Genomic DNA, 19,977 nt, shown 5'->3' with positions numbered 1-19,977 from the left:
GCAAAGAAGTTCAACAAGGGAGAGTTACTAGGAGATTTAAAGGAGATTATGCGGAGTTTGAGATGGCTTTCAAGGAGTTTCAGGAGGGGGTGGGTTTCAGGAGGGGAGGGGCTTCAGGGGCGTTTTCGGGGGTTTTGGAGGGTCTTAGATCAAAATTGTCATTCAAATGACTAGCTGGGCACGAAACACGAAAAACCTTGTGAAAAAGCTTGTGAAAAACCCTGCAAAATTCCACCAGACTGAAAAATTATTGAATGTCGGGTCAAAGTCGGGTCCATTTTTATCGTATGTTGGGCCATTGTTGGACCAACATCGAACAACTGTTGGGTCTATTTTGGGTTTGGTGGCCAAAATAAAAACAGGTGAATGATAGGTTGATGTCGGGTTTGACGTCATCAATGCTGGAGCTGATATCAATTGAATGATGGAAAGATGGTTGACTATCTCAATTTCAGCTGGAAATGACGCTGGATACTGACACTTTTTAACACTGTATGGAAGGGGGGGGGGTGTTTAGGGGGCAACATTGCATCCCCCTCCCCCCATACCCACCCCCTAACACCAGTCACTACTTCTTTCCCATAAACCAATCTTATACCTAATCTTAAGTACTCCAACTGATCTGAACACAATCAAATTCCATTTAGGTAACGTTACCTAAATGGAGGGACCTAAATAGATTTTACCTAAATGGATCCTACCTAAATGGAGGTTTGAGTGTATCATAAACCTTCCGAGTAACCCTTGTTGACAAACAACCCATTAGTTTCTTGTGAGTTATAGATCTAGTTTCAAATAAACCTCAATATATGTAGGGAATTGGGGTAAAAGGACGTGATAACACATAACGCGGCTACTGGAATCACATCCAGTCGATTCTCTATATCTTAATCCTTCAAAAAAGCCCTTGAAGACAAACCGCATACATGTTTCATGGGTGTTTTGAAGCTAATTTCATATAAAAGTCGATCAAAAATGGGGAATGAGGGCAAAATGAGCAGGATAATGATCCGTGCGGTCTGTTTAACCACTTCCATTCGATTCACGATATTTTACGCCTCAAACAGTTCTGGTCATAAGAAAAGCTCGATGCGGTCATGAGATACAGAATTTAGTGTAGGTTTGCACTGTTTCTTCCCCAATTGAGTTGTCCAAAAAAAAGTCTCACGAAACCTACTGCAATCCTATCCATATACGTGAGAACAAAAGATGTTTACAAAGTTCTTACAGTTAGATTAACACGGGAAATCTTAACACAATGATGACAATCTTCAGCTGAGCCGACACAAAACAAAACAAATCTTCTCGTGAACAACAGGAGTCCGAGAATACTTGCGCTTCTTTACTCGTGAGTAAACGAAGCTGGAAAGCACTCGTCTGTGATTCGCGAAGCTTCTCTGAGTTTTTTGCATTTTGACGAAAAACGCATTTTCACTACTGGCAATACTGCTTTTCAGGAACAATGAAGCATAAAGCATTAGTTTATGATGAATAATCACTGGATTTGTTATCATAACCACCATAGGCGAAACTACCGAATGATGAGTGGATGAACTAATCAATATTTTGTTTGTAGTGCACCCTCTGGCAAAAATTCGTAGTTTCGCCAATGATAACCACACTAAAATGCACTTCCCGCACCTCCACTAGTTCATCACTCATGAGTGTTTTTGTTTTCGTTTTGCTTCTTACTCACAAAGCAGGCGGGTGCGAATAAACTCACACACTGTTTACTCTTGTGTTGGCTTTTCACTCGCGATTTGCTTCATGATGAGAATAGTTCCATCACTGGTGGGGCAAGAGTTCGAATAAGACGCACACATACAAAAGGTGTTGTAACTCAAAATTGAAAAGACAATTGGCGTAACTTGGTTTAGCAAAATTTTAGCTCATGCATGGTAGAATCACCACACGTTGTTCATTTATTTTTGTCTGTTACGATTTTTTGAAAAAAAAAATAATTTTTTTTTCAACTAGGGTCGAATTTTTGCCCCACCTTACTCTCTTGATCTGACCATGAACTCACACCCTACAGAAGCTCTGTGGTTCTCCACAATTTGATTTCACAGCTCGATGGAATGTAAATAAAAATATTTTCTTCGTCACAGGGATGATACAAGCAAATGTGTGCATGATTTTTATGCGTATGAAACATATTATTTCACAACTACAGATAAATAATTCTCCGGTGCACTTAAATCTGGTGAATAAACTGATTGCCAAATATGTTTTGGTTGTTATTATAGCGCATTTAGTTCACCACTGGACTATCGCACTAGTTTTCACGAGTGCGAAAACGCTAATAAAAGTGCGCGATTGCATCAAATCAACTCGGTGTCTTCAGAGCACTTGTTCACCATAGATTGAAGAAATATTGCGCCGAAGACATCAACCTGATTTGATGCAAACGCACACTTTTATTTACGTTTTCGCACTTATGAAGTCGCAGTTCGCAGTCCAGTGGTGAACTAAATGCGGTATATATAGGTACAACTATTTTATCTTCGATCTTTTCTTTTGCTCAGTAGTACTTAGAAAACATGAGTTTACTTGCATTGCGAAGGATTTGACCGACTTTTTCAATAAACAATTGGGGTTATTTTATAATTTTTAGCCATTCTATGTATCATAGTGTCTTTTTGAAGTTATGACGGAAATTAAATTCATGTTGTGCCGAAAATAGAACTCTAGAGTAGATGAAAATAGATTTCGAGGAATAATAGGACAGATCGGTGAAGTACTAGATTTGTTGTAATGAGCTGATTTTTAGTATGGTGAGAAGGTCAATTCTCCGTTTCTGCAGTGAAATGGTGCAAAAAGCGTGGGTATGATGATTCGTTGCCTAATTTGATGCTGTTTGAGCAAAACTTTGGCCAACAGTGTTGTTGTTTTCTCCATTTCTTGCAACATAAACAACATAGTTATCCAAAGTTTTGCTCAAACAGCATCAAATTAGGTAAGGAATCATAATACCCACGTTTTTTTTGTACCATTTCATTGCAGAAACAGAGAACTGACCTTCTCACCATACTAAAATTCAGCTCATTACTACAAATCTAGTACTACACCGAACGTGCCCCATTACCTAACCTTATTATTTCGATGAAATTGTTGTGATTTTACAACATATTATTACATTAGGTACATCGTACGACGGGAATGTGATCAAGCCCCTACAGTCGTCAGAGATTTGCACTGGATATTGCCTAGTAATACCTGCACAAAACTTTTCGAGAATATTTCCAATTCAACGAAAAGTTCATCAACAAGTCATTCAGAGATGCCTTAAGAAATGTCTCAAAAACAGTTTTAAATGAAATTTACCTGTAATTTTGCAAGAAGTTTCTTTAAGCATTGCAAGCATAGTCTATATAATTTCTATCGGAATATTTTAAGTGTAATTATTGATTATTAATGGTACAAGTTTTACCTAATGCATTTTTGTTTAAAATAATGTGCAATAGAACATTATAAATGGTTGAAGCTACTATTGCAGAATTTATAAAAATACGAAGATGAAGAACTTCATCATAAAAAAAATCCCTGATTAAGTTCAAAATTCCCTTAAGTTTTCCAGGTGAAATAGAATTCTCCGATAAATCCAGTTTTTTCACGTAATAGACCCCCTGGATACATCAAACAACTTGAAGGGATTTCGGATAATATACACACAATGTTTGAATACTATGAAACAGCAATAAGATCAGTTTAATGGAAGCGTAATGTGACATGAGTTATGGTTGTTTATTATATGTATTCGAAAGCTGCTTTCGTAAGAACTCTTATTCCATTAAAATTACCTGACAAATTTGAACACACATCCAACCCCAAACTATAGGCTGAAGTAAATGACCGAAAAGGCAAAGATCACCAAGTAAACTACGAACGCCAGTCTGTCCAGTAATACTGCCAAACGACACCAGTCATGCTGTTTGGTATTCACGGGCACTTCACCGCCCGCACCTTCTTTATCCTCCTCCAATTGACCGGCACTTCCTACGCGGAGTGTGGAGCCAAGACATCCGTCCAGCTGACTCTTCAGAACACCTGGTACAGGATGGCAGTGCTTGCTACGAGTTATGCGCAGTGCAATCACCGACAAGATTGTACTGATGGCAACCAGGTAGAAAGTCATACTGTAGAAGGTTACTGAAAGTTTAGAAAGTAGAGTTTTACCTAATAATTAGGATAGTCTAAAGTTCAACAATGTTACCGATCAGAGGCGTATTTCCCGACATAGCCGGCAGTTGCTGAGCGAAGTAGATGAGAAATACGGTCACAACCAGCACGGTGATTCCGTTCAACACAATCTTTTCGCCACATTGAGGTGGAAGCCAGAATACTGACAATGCTAGTAGCATTATCACGAATGCAGGGCTTACAACAATGGCCTTGTGAGTTGACGAATGTCGTTGCAGGGTGACGTTGTACTGAAGGTCGATGTACGGTTCCTTACAACATTTGTAGAATACAGTGTTTCGGTCGGTAGTGACCTTCCGAATGCTCCATTCATTGTTCGGGACGCCTATGTCGATCTGGAAGAGTTGAATTGTTTAAAAGTATTCGATTTGATTTCATAATTCCGCGACATACCTCGGGTTCTTCTTCACTTGTTGTCAGGTTCAGCTTGTACCCGTCGTAAGTCCAAGACCCTATCTTCAGAATACATGTTTGATAGTCGAAGGGCCAGTAGCGCAAGTTTAGTTCGCAAAAGCTGTGATAATCGGTTGGAGGTACCCAAAGAACTTCACCACTGTGGTACACAATCACATTGGTCTGGCCGTAGTGTAAATTATCTGAGCCCCTGGCGTTGTTGTAGAGAACCACATCCGGTTTCCACACGGCATCCGGATTGCACCGGAACAGGTCTACACCGCCATAGTCTGCCGGATTCCATTTGAGTTTGTTGTCGCTCCAGGTCTGAAATCGTTGATAAATCATTATCAATAAGGCAATTAGCAAACCAAGTTATTCGATAAAAACTCTTCCAACTTGTAACAATTTGATTTATTTGCACTCGTTTTGATACTGCGGTAAATTTACAATAAAAAATTGCTCAGTGTAAGTAACTAGCCGCCATGACACTGTACAAGAACACATAAACAACGAAGCAGATGCGTTCCATGATGACGGCAAACTGGATCCAATCCTGCTGGATGCCAAGCTGAACCTGCGAGGCCTCGTCTGCCGATGAAGAACAAGATTCCCCCGTCAGGGAGTCGTTCTTCAGTTCGCCGGACCAATCTTCGTCGTCGGTTGAAGTCATCTGTTGGGAGAAGCGGGAGAATTAACTGAACGCATCAGAAAAAATCGGGAAAATTCTGAATTTCCAAAAAAATGCGTCGATTTCTTGGGGAAAGTCCTTACGGATTTTTGAATGGAAAGAGATACTGATGTTTAAAAAAAAACAAACAATGACAGCATTATATTTAGCGTGCAAGAATTTATGATAGAATTTCTGGTAATTTTTTTGATGGAAAGCCTTGCAAAATTTCAAGAACAAAATAACAGGAGGAATTTTCAAGGGAGTCCTTGATGCAACTAAAATTTCTACAAGAGCTTAAAGTTTATGAGTTTATTTAAGTCTCTAAAGATATTTCCGCAAAAAACGCTGAAGAAATTTCAGAAGGAATTAAAAACTATATAATGAAAATTCTAAATGAATTTCTCAAAAAAAATCCTGAAAATAACAGGAATATTTTAAGAATCCACAGATGGATTTTCCGAAGAAATTCCAGCAAGAGTATAATCTGTTTCGTACCTTTTAATTCCGCCCTATGTTGCTTATCCTTTGACAGATACGCGTATTTCGACTACCACTTGTAATCTTCCTCAGTGTCAGTTATCCACTGAAGAAGTCATCGCATTCACCCCGCTTATATACTAAAATCCTACCGCTACTATTGTTACCTAAAAACTACCTATACCCACAGACAAACAGACGTAACACCTTGAACGATTTTCATGGAAATCCATCGCCCAGTTCACAATACCAGCACCTGGTGGAAAAGTTGCACGAATCACTGTGTTGTGCAATATCGTCAACAGAAGTCGCTAGTGTGAAATGTCAAACGCATAGAAAAACGATACGCGCGCCTCTGGTTGTGAAAGCCACAACTATGAAAATTTAAAATGATCGGTAAAGATGAAGATACATTTCGAATTTTTCGAAAGTGGCAGAACATGTTTTCCAAGATGAACACCTGTTGACAAAGGATAACATTAGTATCCTGCGAAATGTATCTTCATCTTGGAAACTTGACGTAGCGGAAAGTTTAGAAATCCACAAAGAAAGGGCGGCAGGGCGGCATTACTTCTTAACAAGGATCAGGGAAACGGCCAGTCACGTTTATTTAAATTCATAGCTGGAAGCTCTCTGTAACAGTGTTCGTGATGTGTCATAAGAGAAAGTGGTGTGCGTATGTTTTGGTATCCGCATACAGTCAGTAACGAACTTCTGATGAAATCTATGTGTGAATTTCTTCAGGAATTTCTGCAAGAATGTCATCCAGCTTTGCCGTAAGAATCCTTATAAGAATGAAGGAAAGACCATGTACACAAATTTCTGAAGGAATCCTTGGAGGATTTTCTGAGACTTTCTTAAGAAAACGTGGGAGCAATTACTGGAAGAGAAATGTCTTAAAGGAATCTAAAGAAATGCGAAGAAATTTGGTAAAATTCCTTGCAGAAACTTCTTTAGAAAGCTTCTGAGAAAATGTTGAAGGAGTTTTAAATTGTATCCGTGAATCATTTTCTAAAAACAAAATCATGGAGTACTTTTGAGATAGTTCATGGATGGTTTTCTAGATGAATGCCTTGGAATATTTGTGATTCCTCCATGAAAAAAAAATCTGAAGAAATTCGTAAGAATTTTTTAAAGGATTTCCAGAAATGTTGAAGAAGTCTCTTAAGATATTTCGGAATTGAAAAAATCTAAAGAAAATTCTAAATGAATTTCTGAAAAAAATGCTGAAAATAACAGAAAAATTTAAGAATCATAGATGGATTTTCCAAAGAAATTCCAACAAGAACACATGAAGAAACCAATTCTGGATAAACCCCGTAATAACAATCCTAAACAATTTGTTTACTGAATTCCTGGAGGAACCCATAGAGAAATTCCTAGGAATTCAAGGTACTTCAGGAAATTTTGGAAGAATTTCTGAGAAAATACATAGCGGAATAGGCGGCGGAACTTCTGATGAAATCTCTGTGTGAATTTCTTCAGGAATTTCTGCAAGAATGTCATCCATCTTTGCCGTAAGAATCCTTATAAGAATCTCTGAAAGACCATGTAGACAAATTTCTGAAGACGATTTTGTGAGACTTTCTTAAGAAAACGTGGGAGCAATTACTGGAAGAGAAATGTTTTGAAGGAATACCTAAAGAAATGTGAAAAAATCCTAAATTTTCTTTATAATCTGTTATAGAATTTCTAAACTTCTTTAGAAAGCTTCTGAGAAAATGTTGAAGGGGTTCTGAATTGTATTCGTGAATCATTTTCAAAAAAAAATCATGGAATATTTTTGAGAAAGTTCAGGGATGGTTTTCTACTAGATGAATGCTTTGGAAAATGTCTGATTCCTCAATGAAAAAAAAAAATCTGAAGAAATTTGTCCATAGATGAATTTCTGTAACTGAATCTATGCAAGAATTTTTGAAAAGAAATCTTTAAGTATTTTCTGAAGGAATCCATGCAACATTTTTTATAAGCTATCGGTGCCAGACTTTTTTAAGAATGTCTTTAAGGAATTTCTGGAGGATATTCTAAAGTCTTAAGGAATCCCTAGACCTAGAAGGTTTTGTGAAAGAATTCTTGACTCAATTTCTTTAGGATTTCCTGGATGATTTTTTTTAAAACTTAATCTACAAGGAGTTTTCACTCAAAGGGCCCGTGAACGAAATTCTTCAAGAATCCCTGGGACATTTTTTCAGGAACTCGTGAAAGACTTTTAACTGAATCCAAAGATGGATTTCAGCAAGCATCCATAAAAGAATTATCGAAAAATCTGTGGAAGTTTTTTCAAAGTAATCCTTGGAGAAATTTGAAAAGAAATCTCTAGAGAAAAATCTGAAGATTATTCTGAAGAAATTATTAGTCGAATTTATAATAAAAGCTAGGGGAGATTTTTCAAAAGAATCCCTCGAAAAATTTGCAGAGCAATTCCTAGGGCAGTTTCTTTATGAATCCCAGCAGAAAACTTCCGAATGGATCTCACATTTATTGAAAAGAGTTCCTGGATGAATTTCTAAAGAAATCCCAGCAAGATTTTCTGACAGAAAATGTGAAACTTCTGGAGAAATCCCAGGTGAAATTTTTGGACAAATTGGAGGATGCTGGGAAATTTCTGGTGAAATCCTTAGGAACAAGCATCATGCCAAGAGCAAAAAACGGGGATTTCTTTATGAATTCATCTAGGTATTCCATCAAGAATTTTCCCACAGATTCCTTCGTGAATTCTTCCATTGATGTCCTGTGGATTCCGATAGTGATTGTTTCAATGCTTGTTCCTCCCACGAAATTCTTACGGGCACTTCTTCAAAATTGCATCGAATAATTCTTCTAGGAATTTTCCCATAGCTTCCTTCAGTGATTCGTTCATGGATTCCTCCAAAGATTCCTTCAAGAACTACTCTAGAGATTTCACCAGACATTTCTCCGGGATATCTTTGAAGGTGCCTCCAGTGATTGGTCCAGTGCTTTTTTCTAGCATTCCTCCAGGAATTTCTCCAGGTATCTTTTTAGGTATCTTCAGAAATTTCTTCAGGGATTTCTCCAAATATTTATTCAAGAATTCCGCTTGAGATTGCTCCTATAGTTCCTATAGTCTGAAACCATTCGAAGTATTTCTGCAGCAATTCTTTTAGAAATTTTTATCAGAGATTATTCAAAAAATAATCCGGAAAGTCCGTAATTGTAAACATTTTCTACCAACAAAAAACCTTTTGGAGTTCATTCGAAGATTCCTTCAATAATGATTACATACATGGATTCCTTCAGATTTTTTTTCAAGGAATTTGTTCAGAAATCTATTCAGAGATTTCCTAAGGAATTCCTTCTTGGGTTTCTTCAAAAATTCCTCCAAGTATTCCTCCAAAAATTGCTCCCGGAATTCCTCTAGGGATTCCCTCACCAATTTCTCTAGAGATTCACTTGAGATTTCCTTCTGGGATTGTTCCAGGAAAAGCACCATGGATTATTTTGAAAATTCCTCCAATGATTCCTTCTCCGAATTCCTTCTTGAATTCTTTCAGGAACTTCTTTAGGAATTCATCTACGAATTCTTCCAAGCAGTGTTAAGAGGCTGGAGGGTGTTGGATATTAAGAAATTCATTCAGGAACTGCCACAGGGTCAAGGATTCCTCCATGAATTCCTCCAAGGACTCAATTCCTTAGTCCTCAGTGACTCTTCAAAGAACTGCTCCAGGGAGTTCTGCTGGAGTTCTTCCAGCGATTCCTCTAGGAACTCTTTTTGGGATTCCTTTAGGATTTTTTCAAGAATTCTTTCTGAGATTCCTCCCGCAAATAAATCTCAATATATATGGGGAATTTGGGTGAAACCAAACCAAAATTCTCCAGAAAAACCCTTCTCGTGAAACCACTTATAAATATCTTGTGAGTTATAGATCTAGTTTTATCACAGAGAACAGACGTCTATCTTCGCTTTCTGCCTTGTGTAAAACTTTGTAACGGTCATTTCAGAGTATGTGGTTATGTCCCCGTTGTGCGGCGCTAGCGTCCCATCACTTACATTGTTGTGTTGTCAAATTTGTTTCCAGTGCTCGCCGTTTTTGGCCGTTTGGCGCTCGTGTCGCTTTGTGGGCTAGTGTATTTTAACGATGAACACTGCCATCGTGGTGTCAAATCGACTTTTTATGTTGGGCAGTCTCCGTTGGTGGCGTTGAGGTACACTTAAATCCTTTACACACGATTTTGACGTATTTTTGTTCGAGCTTAAATGTCTGTTCTCTGTGGTTTTATGTAAAACTCAATACTCAATATAGATTCGGAATTAGGGTAAAACGAGCATAACAACATTTGCGCGGCCCCTGGAATCACTTCTAATCGATTCCTTGTATAAAAATCCTCTAAAGAAACCCATCTTAGCATACCACCCATAAGTTTCTTGCGAGTTATAAAGCTAATTTCATACAAAATTCCAGGGTGTTAGGTTCGTGAGTGCAAACTTTTTAAAGGGTGATAGAGGACCATAAATGGAGAAAAAAAATGTTCTACGCATATGGTCAAATCTCAACCGTTACGTAGTTATTAAACTTCCCATGTTTTTGACTCTTATTGCCTTAACTGGCCATATCTTGAAAGTGGTCAAACTTATCGCAGTTTTTTCACCCTTATTCGAAAGATTATTGAATTTTCTATCAAATGGCATCTTTGAATCAATTGGTTTAGTTAAATAACTAAGTTTTCCAGAACAAAAAGCTTAAAAGTAGTGTGTTTGAATTTGTTTTTGTCAATTATCTTTGAAAAATGCGTAATAAATTAAAATTTTCTCTTAGGCAAATTTGTGGCCCCTGTTTCACTCTACAATTCGTTCTTTGACATCAAACTTTTATCTCTTATCGTCTTCTTGCAATTTTGATTTAAACATCGCATTTCAGATCATAAATTTGTAATTGTCAAGGAAAGTACTTTTTTGCGCACTGTGCCGCACATTTAAATCGAAATTACAAGAAAACGATAAGAGCTAGAAGTTTGAAGTCAAAGAACGAATTGTAGAGTGAAACAGGGCCCATAACTTTGCCGAAGAAAGAATTTTAATTTATTACGCATGTTTCAAAGATAATTGACAAAAACAAATAAAAACGCACTACTTTTGAGCTATTTGTTCTAGAAAATTTAGTTATTTAACTAAACCAATCGATTCAAAGATGCCATTTTATAGAAAATTCAATAATCTTACGAATAAGGGTCAAAAAACTGCGATAAGTTTGACCATTTTCAAGATATGGCCAGTTAAGACAATTAGAGTAAAAAACATGGGAAGTTCAATAACTACGTAACGGTTGAGATTTGACCATATCCGTAGAACATTTTTTTTCACCTTTTATGGTCCTTTATCACCCTTTAAAAAGTTTGTACTCACGAACCTAACACCCTGTATGTGGGGAATTGTGGTAAAATGGCCATGATAACGAATCGTATATAGCCACTGCAACCACTTCATGATCCATACGTTTATCCTCCAGAGAAGTCATTCTTGATAAGTCGGTCATAAGTATCCCGCGGACTTTACTGCAAATTTAATACTAAACTAAAAATTTGTGGGAAAAGAGAGTAAAATGGGCACGACAACGAATCACGCGGCCACTGCAACAACTTCCAAAGGATTCACTTTGCTTTCTTTCCCCAGCGAAACCCTTCTTGACAATCCACACATAAGCTTCATGCAGTTTATGTAGCTAATTTCAGATAAAGCCCAATATATGTGGGGCACTAGGGTCAAATGGGCATGATAACACATTACGCAACTACTTCTCATCGATTTTTAATATCGTAATCCTTCAGAAAACCCCTTCTTGGCGAACCGCTTATAAATATCATGTGAGTTATAGAGCTACACAGCAAAAAATAAATGCAACCCGCCCGATGTAACTCATTCCGATGTACTAAATAATCAATGTAATCACGATTACATCGTTTTTATGTAAAATCTTTTGTTCTTATGTATACATCGTCCTATGTAATATTCATGCAACCGACGGATTGATCGGGTTGCAGCAGTTCAGATGTAATATTACACAACAGTTTTTTTTGTGTAGTTGCAGTAAAACTCCATATAGGTTACGAATTAGGGTAAAATGAGTATCATAGCATTCGCGCAGCCACTCCAATAACTTCTGATCAAGCTCTTATATCATAAAGCTTCCGAGTAAACCTTGTTGACAAACATCCCGTTAGTTTCTTGTGAGTTATAGATCTAGTTTCAAATAAACCTCAATATATGTGGGGGTTTCATGAGTGTTTTGAAGCTAATTTCATATGAAAGTCGATCAAAAATGGGGAATGACGGCAAAATGAGCAGGATAATGATCCGTGCGGTCTGTTTAACCACTTCCATTCGATTCACGATATTTTACGCTTAAAACAGTTTTGGTCATAAGAAAAGCTCGATGCGGTCATGAGATACAGAATTTAGTGTAGGTTTGCACTGTATTTTCCCCACTGTGCAGTGGTGGGGGACAGGGATGGAAAATCATAGCAATTTTCAGCTGAGTCAACACAAAACAAAACAAATCTTCTCGTGAACAACAGGAGTCCGAGATTACTCGCTCTTCTTTACTCGTGCGTAAACGAAGCTGGCAAGCACTCGTCTGTGATTCGTGAAGCTTCTCTGAGTTTATTGCATTTTGACGAAAAACGCATTTTCACTACTGGCAATACTGCTTTTCCCGCACTTGTTCATCACGAATAAAAACTCACGAGTGTTTTTGTTTTCGTTTTGCTTCTTACTCACAAAGCAGGCGGGTGCGAATAAACTCACACACTGTTTACTCTCGGAGTAAGCCTTGTGTTGGCTTTTCACTCGCGATTTGCTTTATGATGAGAATAGTTCCATCACTGGTGGGGCAAGAGTTCGAATAAGACGCACACATACAAAAGGTGTTGTAACTCAAAATTGAAAAGAGAATTGGCATAACTTGGTTCAGCAAAATTTTAGCTCATGTATGGTAGAATCACCACACGTTGTTCATTTATTTTTATCCGCTACGATTTTTTGAAAAAAAAAAGAATTTTCAACTAGAGTCGAACTTTTGCCCCACCTTACTCTCTTGATCTGACCATGAACTCACACCCTACAGAAGCTCTGTGATTCTCCACAATTTGATTTCACAGCTCGATGGAATGTAAATAAAAATATTTTCTTCGTCACAGGGATGATACAAGCAAATGTGTGCGTGATTTTTATGCGTATGAAACATATTATTTCACAACTACAGATAAATAATTCTCCGGTGCACTTAAATCTGGTGAATAAACTGATTGCCAAATATGTTTTGGTTGTTATTATATAGGTACAACTATTTTATCTTCGATCTTTTATTTTGCTCAGTAGTACTTAGAAAACATGAGTTTACTTGCATTGCGAAGGATTTGACCGACTTTTTCAATAAACAATTGGGATTATTTTATAATTTTTAGCCATTCTATGTATCATAGTGTCTTTTTGAAGTTATGACGAAAATTAAATTCATGTTGTGCCGAAAATAGAACTCTAGAGTAGATGAAAATAGATTTTGAGGAATAATAGGACAGATCGGTGAAGTACTACATTGTAGTAATGAGCTGATTTTTAGTATGGTGTGAAGGTCAATTCTCCGTTTCTGCAGTGAAATGGTGCAAAAAGCGTGGGTATGATGATTCCTTGCCTAATTTGATGCTGTTTGAGCAAAACTTTGGCCAACAGTGTTGTTGTTTTCTCCATTTCTTGCAACATAAACAACATAGTTATCCAAAGTTTTGCTCAAACAGCATCAAATTAGGTAAGGAATCATAATACCCACGTTTTTTGTACCATTTCATTGCAGAAACAGAGAACTGACCTTCTCACCATACTAAAACTCAGCTCATTACTACAAATCTAGTACTACACCGAACGTGCCCCATTACCTAACCTTATTATTTCGATGAAATTGTTGTGATTTTACAACATATTATTACATTAGGTACATCGTACGACGGGAATGTGATCAAGCCCCTACAGTAAGGTGGCCCACACTTATATGAAAAACAAAAATTTCGAAAAATACCAAGTCTTACCTCCTAGATCAGTTGTTTTGGACTCCCAGAAGCTACGTTCAAAATTTGAGCAAAATCGGTTGAGCCTAAGGGGGCGCTCAAAACGCTTGAAGTTTGTATGGGAAAACTTGGCCAAATGTATGCAAAAATTTTAAGTTTTCGATTTTTCCGCTAGGTGGAGCTGTAAGCGTTCAATAAATAAGCCCTTTGATATTATTGTAAGTGACTATATGCCAGAGAACTTTGTCGAAGACCGCGAAGTGATCCGACGGCTGTTAAAAAAGTTATACCTTAGGCAAAGTGAGGCAAGGTATTGGGATTTCATTATTGATATTATTCCTTTACATGCATTGGAAAAATAACAATAAAGATTACCCTCACTTTACCTAGGGTATATTTTTTTTCACAGGCGTTGGATCACTTTGCGGTCTTCGACAAAGTTGTTTGGCATATGGTCACCTATAATAATACCAAAGGGTTTGATTATTGAACACTTTCAGCGCCACCTAGCGACAAAATTCGAAAACTTAAAATTTCTTCATACATTTGGCCAAGTTTTCCCATACAAACTTCAAGCGTTTTGAGCGCCCCCTTAGGCTCAACCGATTTTGCTCAAATTTTGAACGTACACTCCCGTTCACCCAAAGATATCAACAAATCACTTTTCCATCCAAAAGCTAGACTTTACATATACTGGCGTGAGTGAGAAATGGACAAATTGAGGTGAAATTTGCGAAAAAGTTACTCGTCCTCTCGGTGAGACTCGAACTCACGACTCCTACTCACTAGACAGGCGCGTTGCCGCTACGCCACGAGAAGACTCGAAGACGTAGCTGCTAACCTGAATTCAAGTTCAACACAAAATTCCGAGGTTATCTTTTCCACAGATTGCACCCCTTTCGGATGGAATGAGATGTACATCCACACTACGCATATATTGTATATGTAAAGCCTAGGCGAGAGCGCATTGTTTTTGTGTGTTGGAAGTCCACACACCTCTCATCGACGACTGTGTCGAAGAGATCGCGTGGTGAGCGGAAAGCTTCCAACGGGTCGCGACGTTCTCAAACGACCGGTTACGGAACATGAGTCCGTTGCTCGATGACATAATTAAATTAATTAATTATCGATTTTTGCGGCTTAACCAGCCGAATGGAAGTTTTACTTTATTCCAAAAGCTAGACTTTACATATACTGGCGTGAGTGAGAAATGGACAAATTGAGGTGAAATTTGCGAAAAAGTTACTCGTCCTCTCGGTGAGACTCGAACTCACGACTCCTACTCACTAGACAGGCGCGTTGCCGCTACGCCACGAGAAGACTCGAAGACGTAGCTGCTAACCTGAATTCAAGTTCAACACAAAATTCCGAGGTTATCTTTTCCACAGATTGCACCCCTTTCGGATGGAATGAGATGTACATCCACACTACGCATATATTGTATATGTAAAGCCTAGGCGAGAGCGCATTGTTTTTGTGTGTTGGAAGTCCACACACCTCTCATCGACGACTGTGTCGAAGAGATCGCGTGGTGAGCGGAAAGCTTCCAACGGGTCGCGACGTTCTCAAACGACCGGTTACGGAACATGAGTCCGTTGCTCGATGACATAATTAAATTAATTAATTATCGATTTTTGCGGCTTAACCAGCCGAATGGAAGTTTTACTTTATTCCAAAAGCTAGACTTTACATATACTGGCGTGAGTGAAACAATGCGCTCTCGCCTAGGCTTTACATATACAATATATGCGTAGTGTGGATGTACATCTCATTCCATCCGAAAGGGGTGCAATCTGTGGAAAAGATAACCTCGGAATTTTGTGTTGAACTTGAATTCAGGTTAGCAGCTACGTCTTCGAGTCTTCTCGTGGCGTAGCGGCAACGCGCCTGTCTAGTGAGTAGGAGTCGTGAGTTCGAGTCTCACCGAGAGGACGAGTAACTTTTTCGCAAATTTCACCTCAATTTGTCCATTTCTCACTCACGCCAGTATATGTAAAGTCTAGCTTTTGGAATAAAGTAAAACTTCCATTCGGCTGGTTAAGCCGCAAAAATCGATAATTAATTAATTTAATTACACTTTTCCATGTTTTACGATAGTGACCCCAAACTTTTGGCCGATACATCATATTGAGGGGTGACCCCAAACTTTTGGTCGATGACATTGTTGGGAATTTGCCAACAAACGATGGCACGGAGATGATTTCCGGTATAATAATACCACAAACGACCAGATGCGTAGGATTTACGTTTCTATGTGGATATTAATATATTCCTGCGAATGGTTTTACATAGATATATGTGTTAATTTACAAATTTGCATTCCAGTTCTGGAGATTTTAATCACTAAGTGTTAATGTACATAAGTGGGATTTTGCCCATTTTGACTTACGTTTTGTCTCGTTGTGCAATACCTGTGGAGCTCGGTCTGTAAAGGTCATGCGATGCAGTCGCGATCTGATCTTAGTTCTTAGCTGAGAAGTTTCAATTATCCGTACTTGACTTGACATTCGACCGTACTAAAACATTCTAGATTTAAGTATTTTAACGACATTTAAGCTCATACGATTTACCTTTGCATGTAGGTTCTAGGTGTAAGTAGATTATAGGTTACAATTTTTGCACAAAACTTAATGCGATCACTGCAGGAGAGTATGTTAATAGAATAATTAAATTTCAGCGTAGAATAAGTTCAAGAAATATTACCAGAGTTTTATGCACTGATTATGATTGAATGTTGTAATAATAATGGTACTAAATCGCAATTTTAGGATTAATTTTAGGAACACGTGAACACTGTTGTTGTGAGTTTTCACTATGAATCGTTTCGGTCTATTGAAATCTACTGGATCTAGCATACAATAGCGTGTCAGTTATTGACGTTCGACCAATGTCCACGGAGAAGAAGGTGCCGTACTATACCTGCGTTTACTGATGTTCGTGAGGATTAGGGAAGTTGGATGGAGGTGCGCTCCTATGCCAGAGGCGTAGTCAACACTCCCCCCGGGTACGCCGATGCTTAATCGGCTTACGGTTCGTCGCATCGTACATCCAATACGGCCAGTTTGGCTACGGGGCGTTCGAATATCCCCGCAGCAGTTTGCACAGTCGCCGACCTAATTCTGCTATCCTTTTGACTGACGCTGGTAGCGATGATCTTGCCTTTGGGCCAGCAGTTACGGGGCAACTTCGGATCAACGATTACTACTACGTCGCCGATCGCTATTGGTTTCGTGTCGACATACCACTTCGTTCTACGAGTGATTTCCGGCAAGTAGTCGGTCAGCCAGCGCTTCCAGAATTGGTTGGCCAGCTGTTGGGACATCTTCCAGGTTCGCCGCAGTGTTGTTCCGGTGTCATCTAGGCTACACATGGGTTTTGTTCCATCAGATGAACCCACGAGGAGGTGGTTTGGGGTTAGAGCAGGCGCGGATTCATCATCGACCGGTACGTGCGTCAGGGGGCGAGAGTTGACGGTGTGTTCGACCTCGGTCAGGAGGTTCCGCAACACTTCATCGTTTGGCTTGTGTGGGGGGCGAATAGCCATAAGGTTTCGCTTTACGATACCAATCAGACGCTCCCAGCTGCCACCCATGTGGGGAGCCGCTGGGGTGATGAACTTCCAGATCGTCTCGGTTCCGCCAAACTTTTGCATCACTTCATCTTGGTTGATAGCTGTTGCCACGTTATCCAATTGACGGCTTGCGCCGATGAAGCACGTTCCGCGATCGCTGTAGATGGTTTTTGGTGTACCACGGCGTGCTGCAAAATTGCGAAGACCCATGATGCAAGAGTCGGTGCTCAGGGTATGCACCACTTCGATGTGGATCGCACGAGTGGTCAGGCATGTGACCAACATTCCCCACCGTTTCTCCACTCGACGACCTATGACGACTTCCATTGGCCCAAAGTAGTCGACGCCAATATGGGTGAATGGTCGAGCGAAGGCGTCAAGTCGTTCTGGAGGGAGTTCAGCCATCATTGGAGGGTGCGGGGTGGCACGATAGTTCTTGCAATGTTGGCAATTGTAGCGTATTTTTGCGTAGGTTGCTCGGAGCCGGGGTATGCAATACCTCTGACGGATTTCATTCATAGCGGTTTCATGGTTGTGGTGGTTGTATTTGTTGTGGTAGTGTGTGATTATAAGTTTGGTGGTGTGGTGGTCACGTGGAAGGATGATCGGATTTTTGGAGTCTTCGATGGCTTGGGCACAGGCAGAAATTCTTCCTCGCATCCGCATCAACCCATGGTCGTCCAGGAATGGGGTCAGTTTGAAGAGAGAGCTAGTCTTGGGGATGGATTTCGACGGGTGCTGAAGAGTAGCTGTTTCCTCCGGGTAGGCTTCGTGTTGTGCTTGTCTGATTACGTAGCGCTCAGCAAGCTTGAGTTCCTCTGTGGATGGAGGACCGCGAAGTATAGGTTTCCGTTGCTTCTTTAATCGGCAGTTTGCAGGGAAACGATGAACTAGTGTGGCTACCTTTAGCATCCGCTTCCAGCTGGAGACGTTGATTGCAGGGTCCGGCAAGGTAAAGTGAGTTAGCAGATGTGGACGAAGTTCGGTATCTGTCTTATTACCCTTCACTGATTGGCACGGCCACGCTTCTTCTGGCAGCCGCAGAAAGTCTGGGCCGATGAACCACCTCGACTCTGGAGTCATGTCTGGAAATTTCTCCCATTTCGTTGCGTCGTCTGCCACATTGAGCTTTGTCGGGACCCAGCGCCATTGATACTGCTCTGTAGTTTCCAGGATTTCGCTGACTCGGCAGGCAACGAAAGGTGTATAGCGACGGTGGTCCGAATACAGCCAGCAGATGACGTCTCTGGAATCCGAATGGTAGAACCGCTTGCTAACGTTGAAGGTCAGCGAATCCAGAACTGTTTGGGAAAGTCTTGTGCCAATAACCGCTGCCATGAGCTCGAGCCTCGGAATCGAGTGATATCGCAGAGGAGCTACTCTTGTTTTGGCAGTTACTAAACAGCACCAGACGACTTCATTCCGGACGAATCGCAGGAAACATGCAGCAGCCATGCCGTTTTCGCTCGCATCAACGAAGGTGTGAAGCTGAACGTCGTCGTATGCAGGATTTATGTGGGGACGGTAACATCGTTGTATTTGGACATGCTCAACTTGGGGCAGGACCTGCAGCCAATTACGCCACTTGGTGAAGGCGTTGTCGTCGATTCGATCGTCCCACTGGATGCCGCTTCGCCAGATTTCTTGCAGCAGGATCTTGAGGAACATTAGAAAGGGCGCGATGAGTCCAAGGGGGTCGAATATCGTCATAAGAACCCGGAGAACTTCTCGTTTCGTAGGCTGACGGAGACCTTCCCATAACTCTTGGTCATAGCGGTCCCAACCGACTTTGTAGGTGAAAACGTCTGCAGCTGTACACCACCACATCCCAAGCACCTTTTCGGCCGTCATTTCTGGTGAGAGGTCCAAACTCTTCTCCTCGGCGTTACTGCCGCGAAGAGCTTCTAACACACGTTGCGAATTGCTGGTCCAATTTCGGATTTCGAACCCACCCTGCGAGTGCACGAACCTTACATCCTTCGCGAGTTTGATGGCTTCCTCTTCGGTTTCGACGCTCACGAGCATATCGTCAACGTAGTGCTGCTTTTCGATGACCTCTACAGCTGCTGGGTATTCCTCGTCGTAGCGTTTAGCGTTCAGGTTCATTGCGTACTGGGCGCTACTAGGGGAGCAACAGGCGCCGAATGTCATGACGCACATGGCGTATACAGCAAGTTTCTCGTTCTCGTCTCTCCAATAGAACCGCTGGCACTGTTGATCTTCCTTTCGAATAAGAACCTGGTGAAACATCTCGCGTATGTCACCTGTCAGCGCTACGGGATGCTCACGGAAGCGGATCAGCACGGTGAACAACGAAGAAAGATTGTCGGGACCTTTCAAGAGCGCAGAGTTCAATGATACTCCGAAAGCTTTGGCCGCTGCATCCCAGACTATTCTGATCTTCCCCGGTTTGTTAGGGTTGGTTACCGGGAACACTGGAAGGTACCAAACGCGTTGAAATTCTTGTTGCAGCTCGTCGTCGGATAGCTTTCGTATGTAGCCTTTGGTCAGATGGTCCGCCATCTTTTCTCTCAGCGTTTTGGCGAGCCTTTCGTCCTTGTTCATGCGTTTTTCGAGGCACTGGAAACGTCGTTGAGCCATTCCTTGACTATCCGGTAGACGAATGGTTTCATGACGCCAGAGCAAA

General features: G+C 40.4%; 2 protein-coding genes across 2 annotated transcripts in view; one reads left to right on the top strand and one right to left on the bottom strand.

Moving 5' to 3' along the window:
- Window positions 1-19,977, top strand: part of LOC115262165 (protein HIRA homolog) — a 150,884-nt gene that overhangs the window by 86,460 nt on the left and 44,447 nt on the right. The gene's annotated exons all lie outside the window — the stretch shown is intronic.
- Window positions 4,992-19,977, bottom strand: part of LOC109404615 (acetylcholine receptor subunit alpha-like 1) — a 40,179-nt gene continuing 25,193 nt past the window's right edge. The window contains exon 7 of the mRNA XM_062849047.1: window positions 4,992-5,266. Within this exon, the coding sequence (XP_062705031.1) occupies window positions 5,057-5,266 (210 nt within the window). The 3' untranslated portion in view covers window positions 4,992-5,056. The remainder of the gene's footprint in view (window positions 5,267-19,977) is intronic.

The sequence above is a fragment of the Aedes albopictus genome, chromosome 2 (genome assembly GCF_035046485.1).
Source record: "Aedes albopictus strain Foshan chromosome 2, AalbF5, whole genome shotgun sequence".
NCBI lineage: Eukaryota > Metazoa > Arthropoda > Insecta > Diptera > Culicidae > Aedes > Aedes albopictus.
This window is presented reverse-complemented; position numbering and strand designations above follow the sequence as displayed.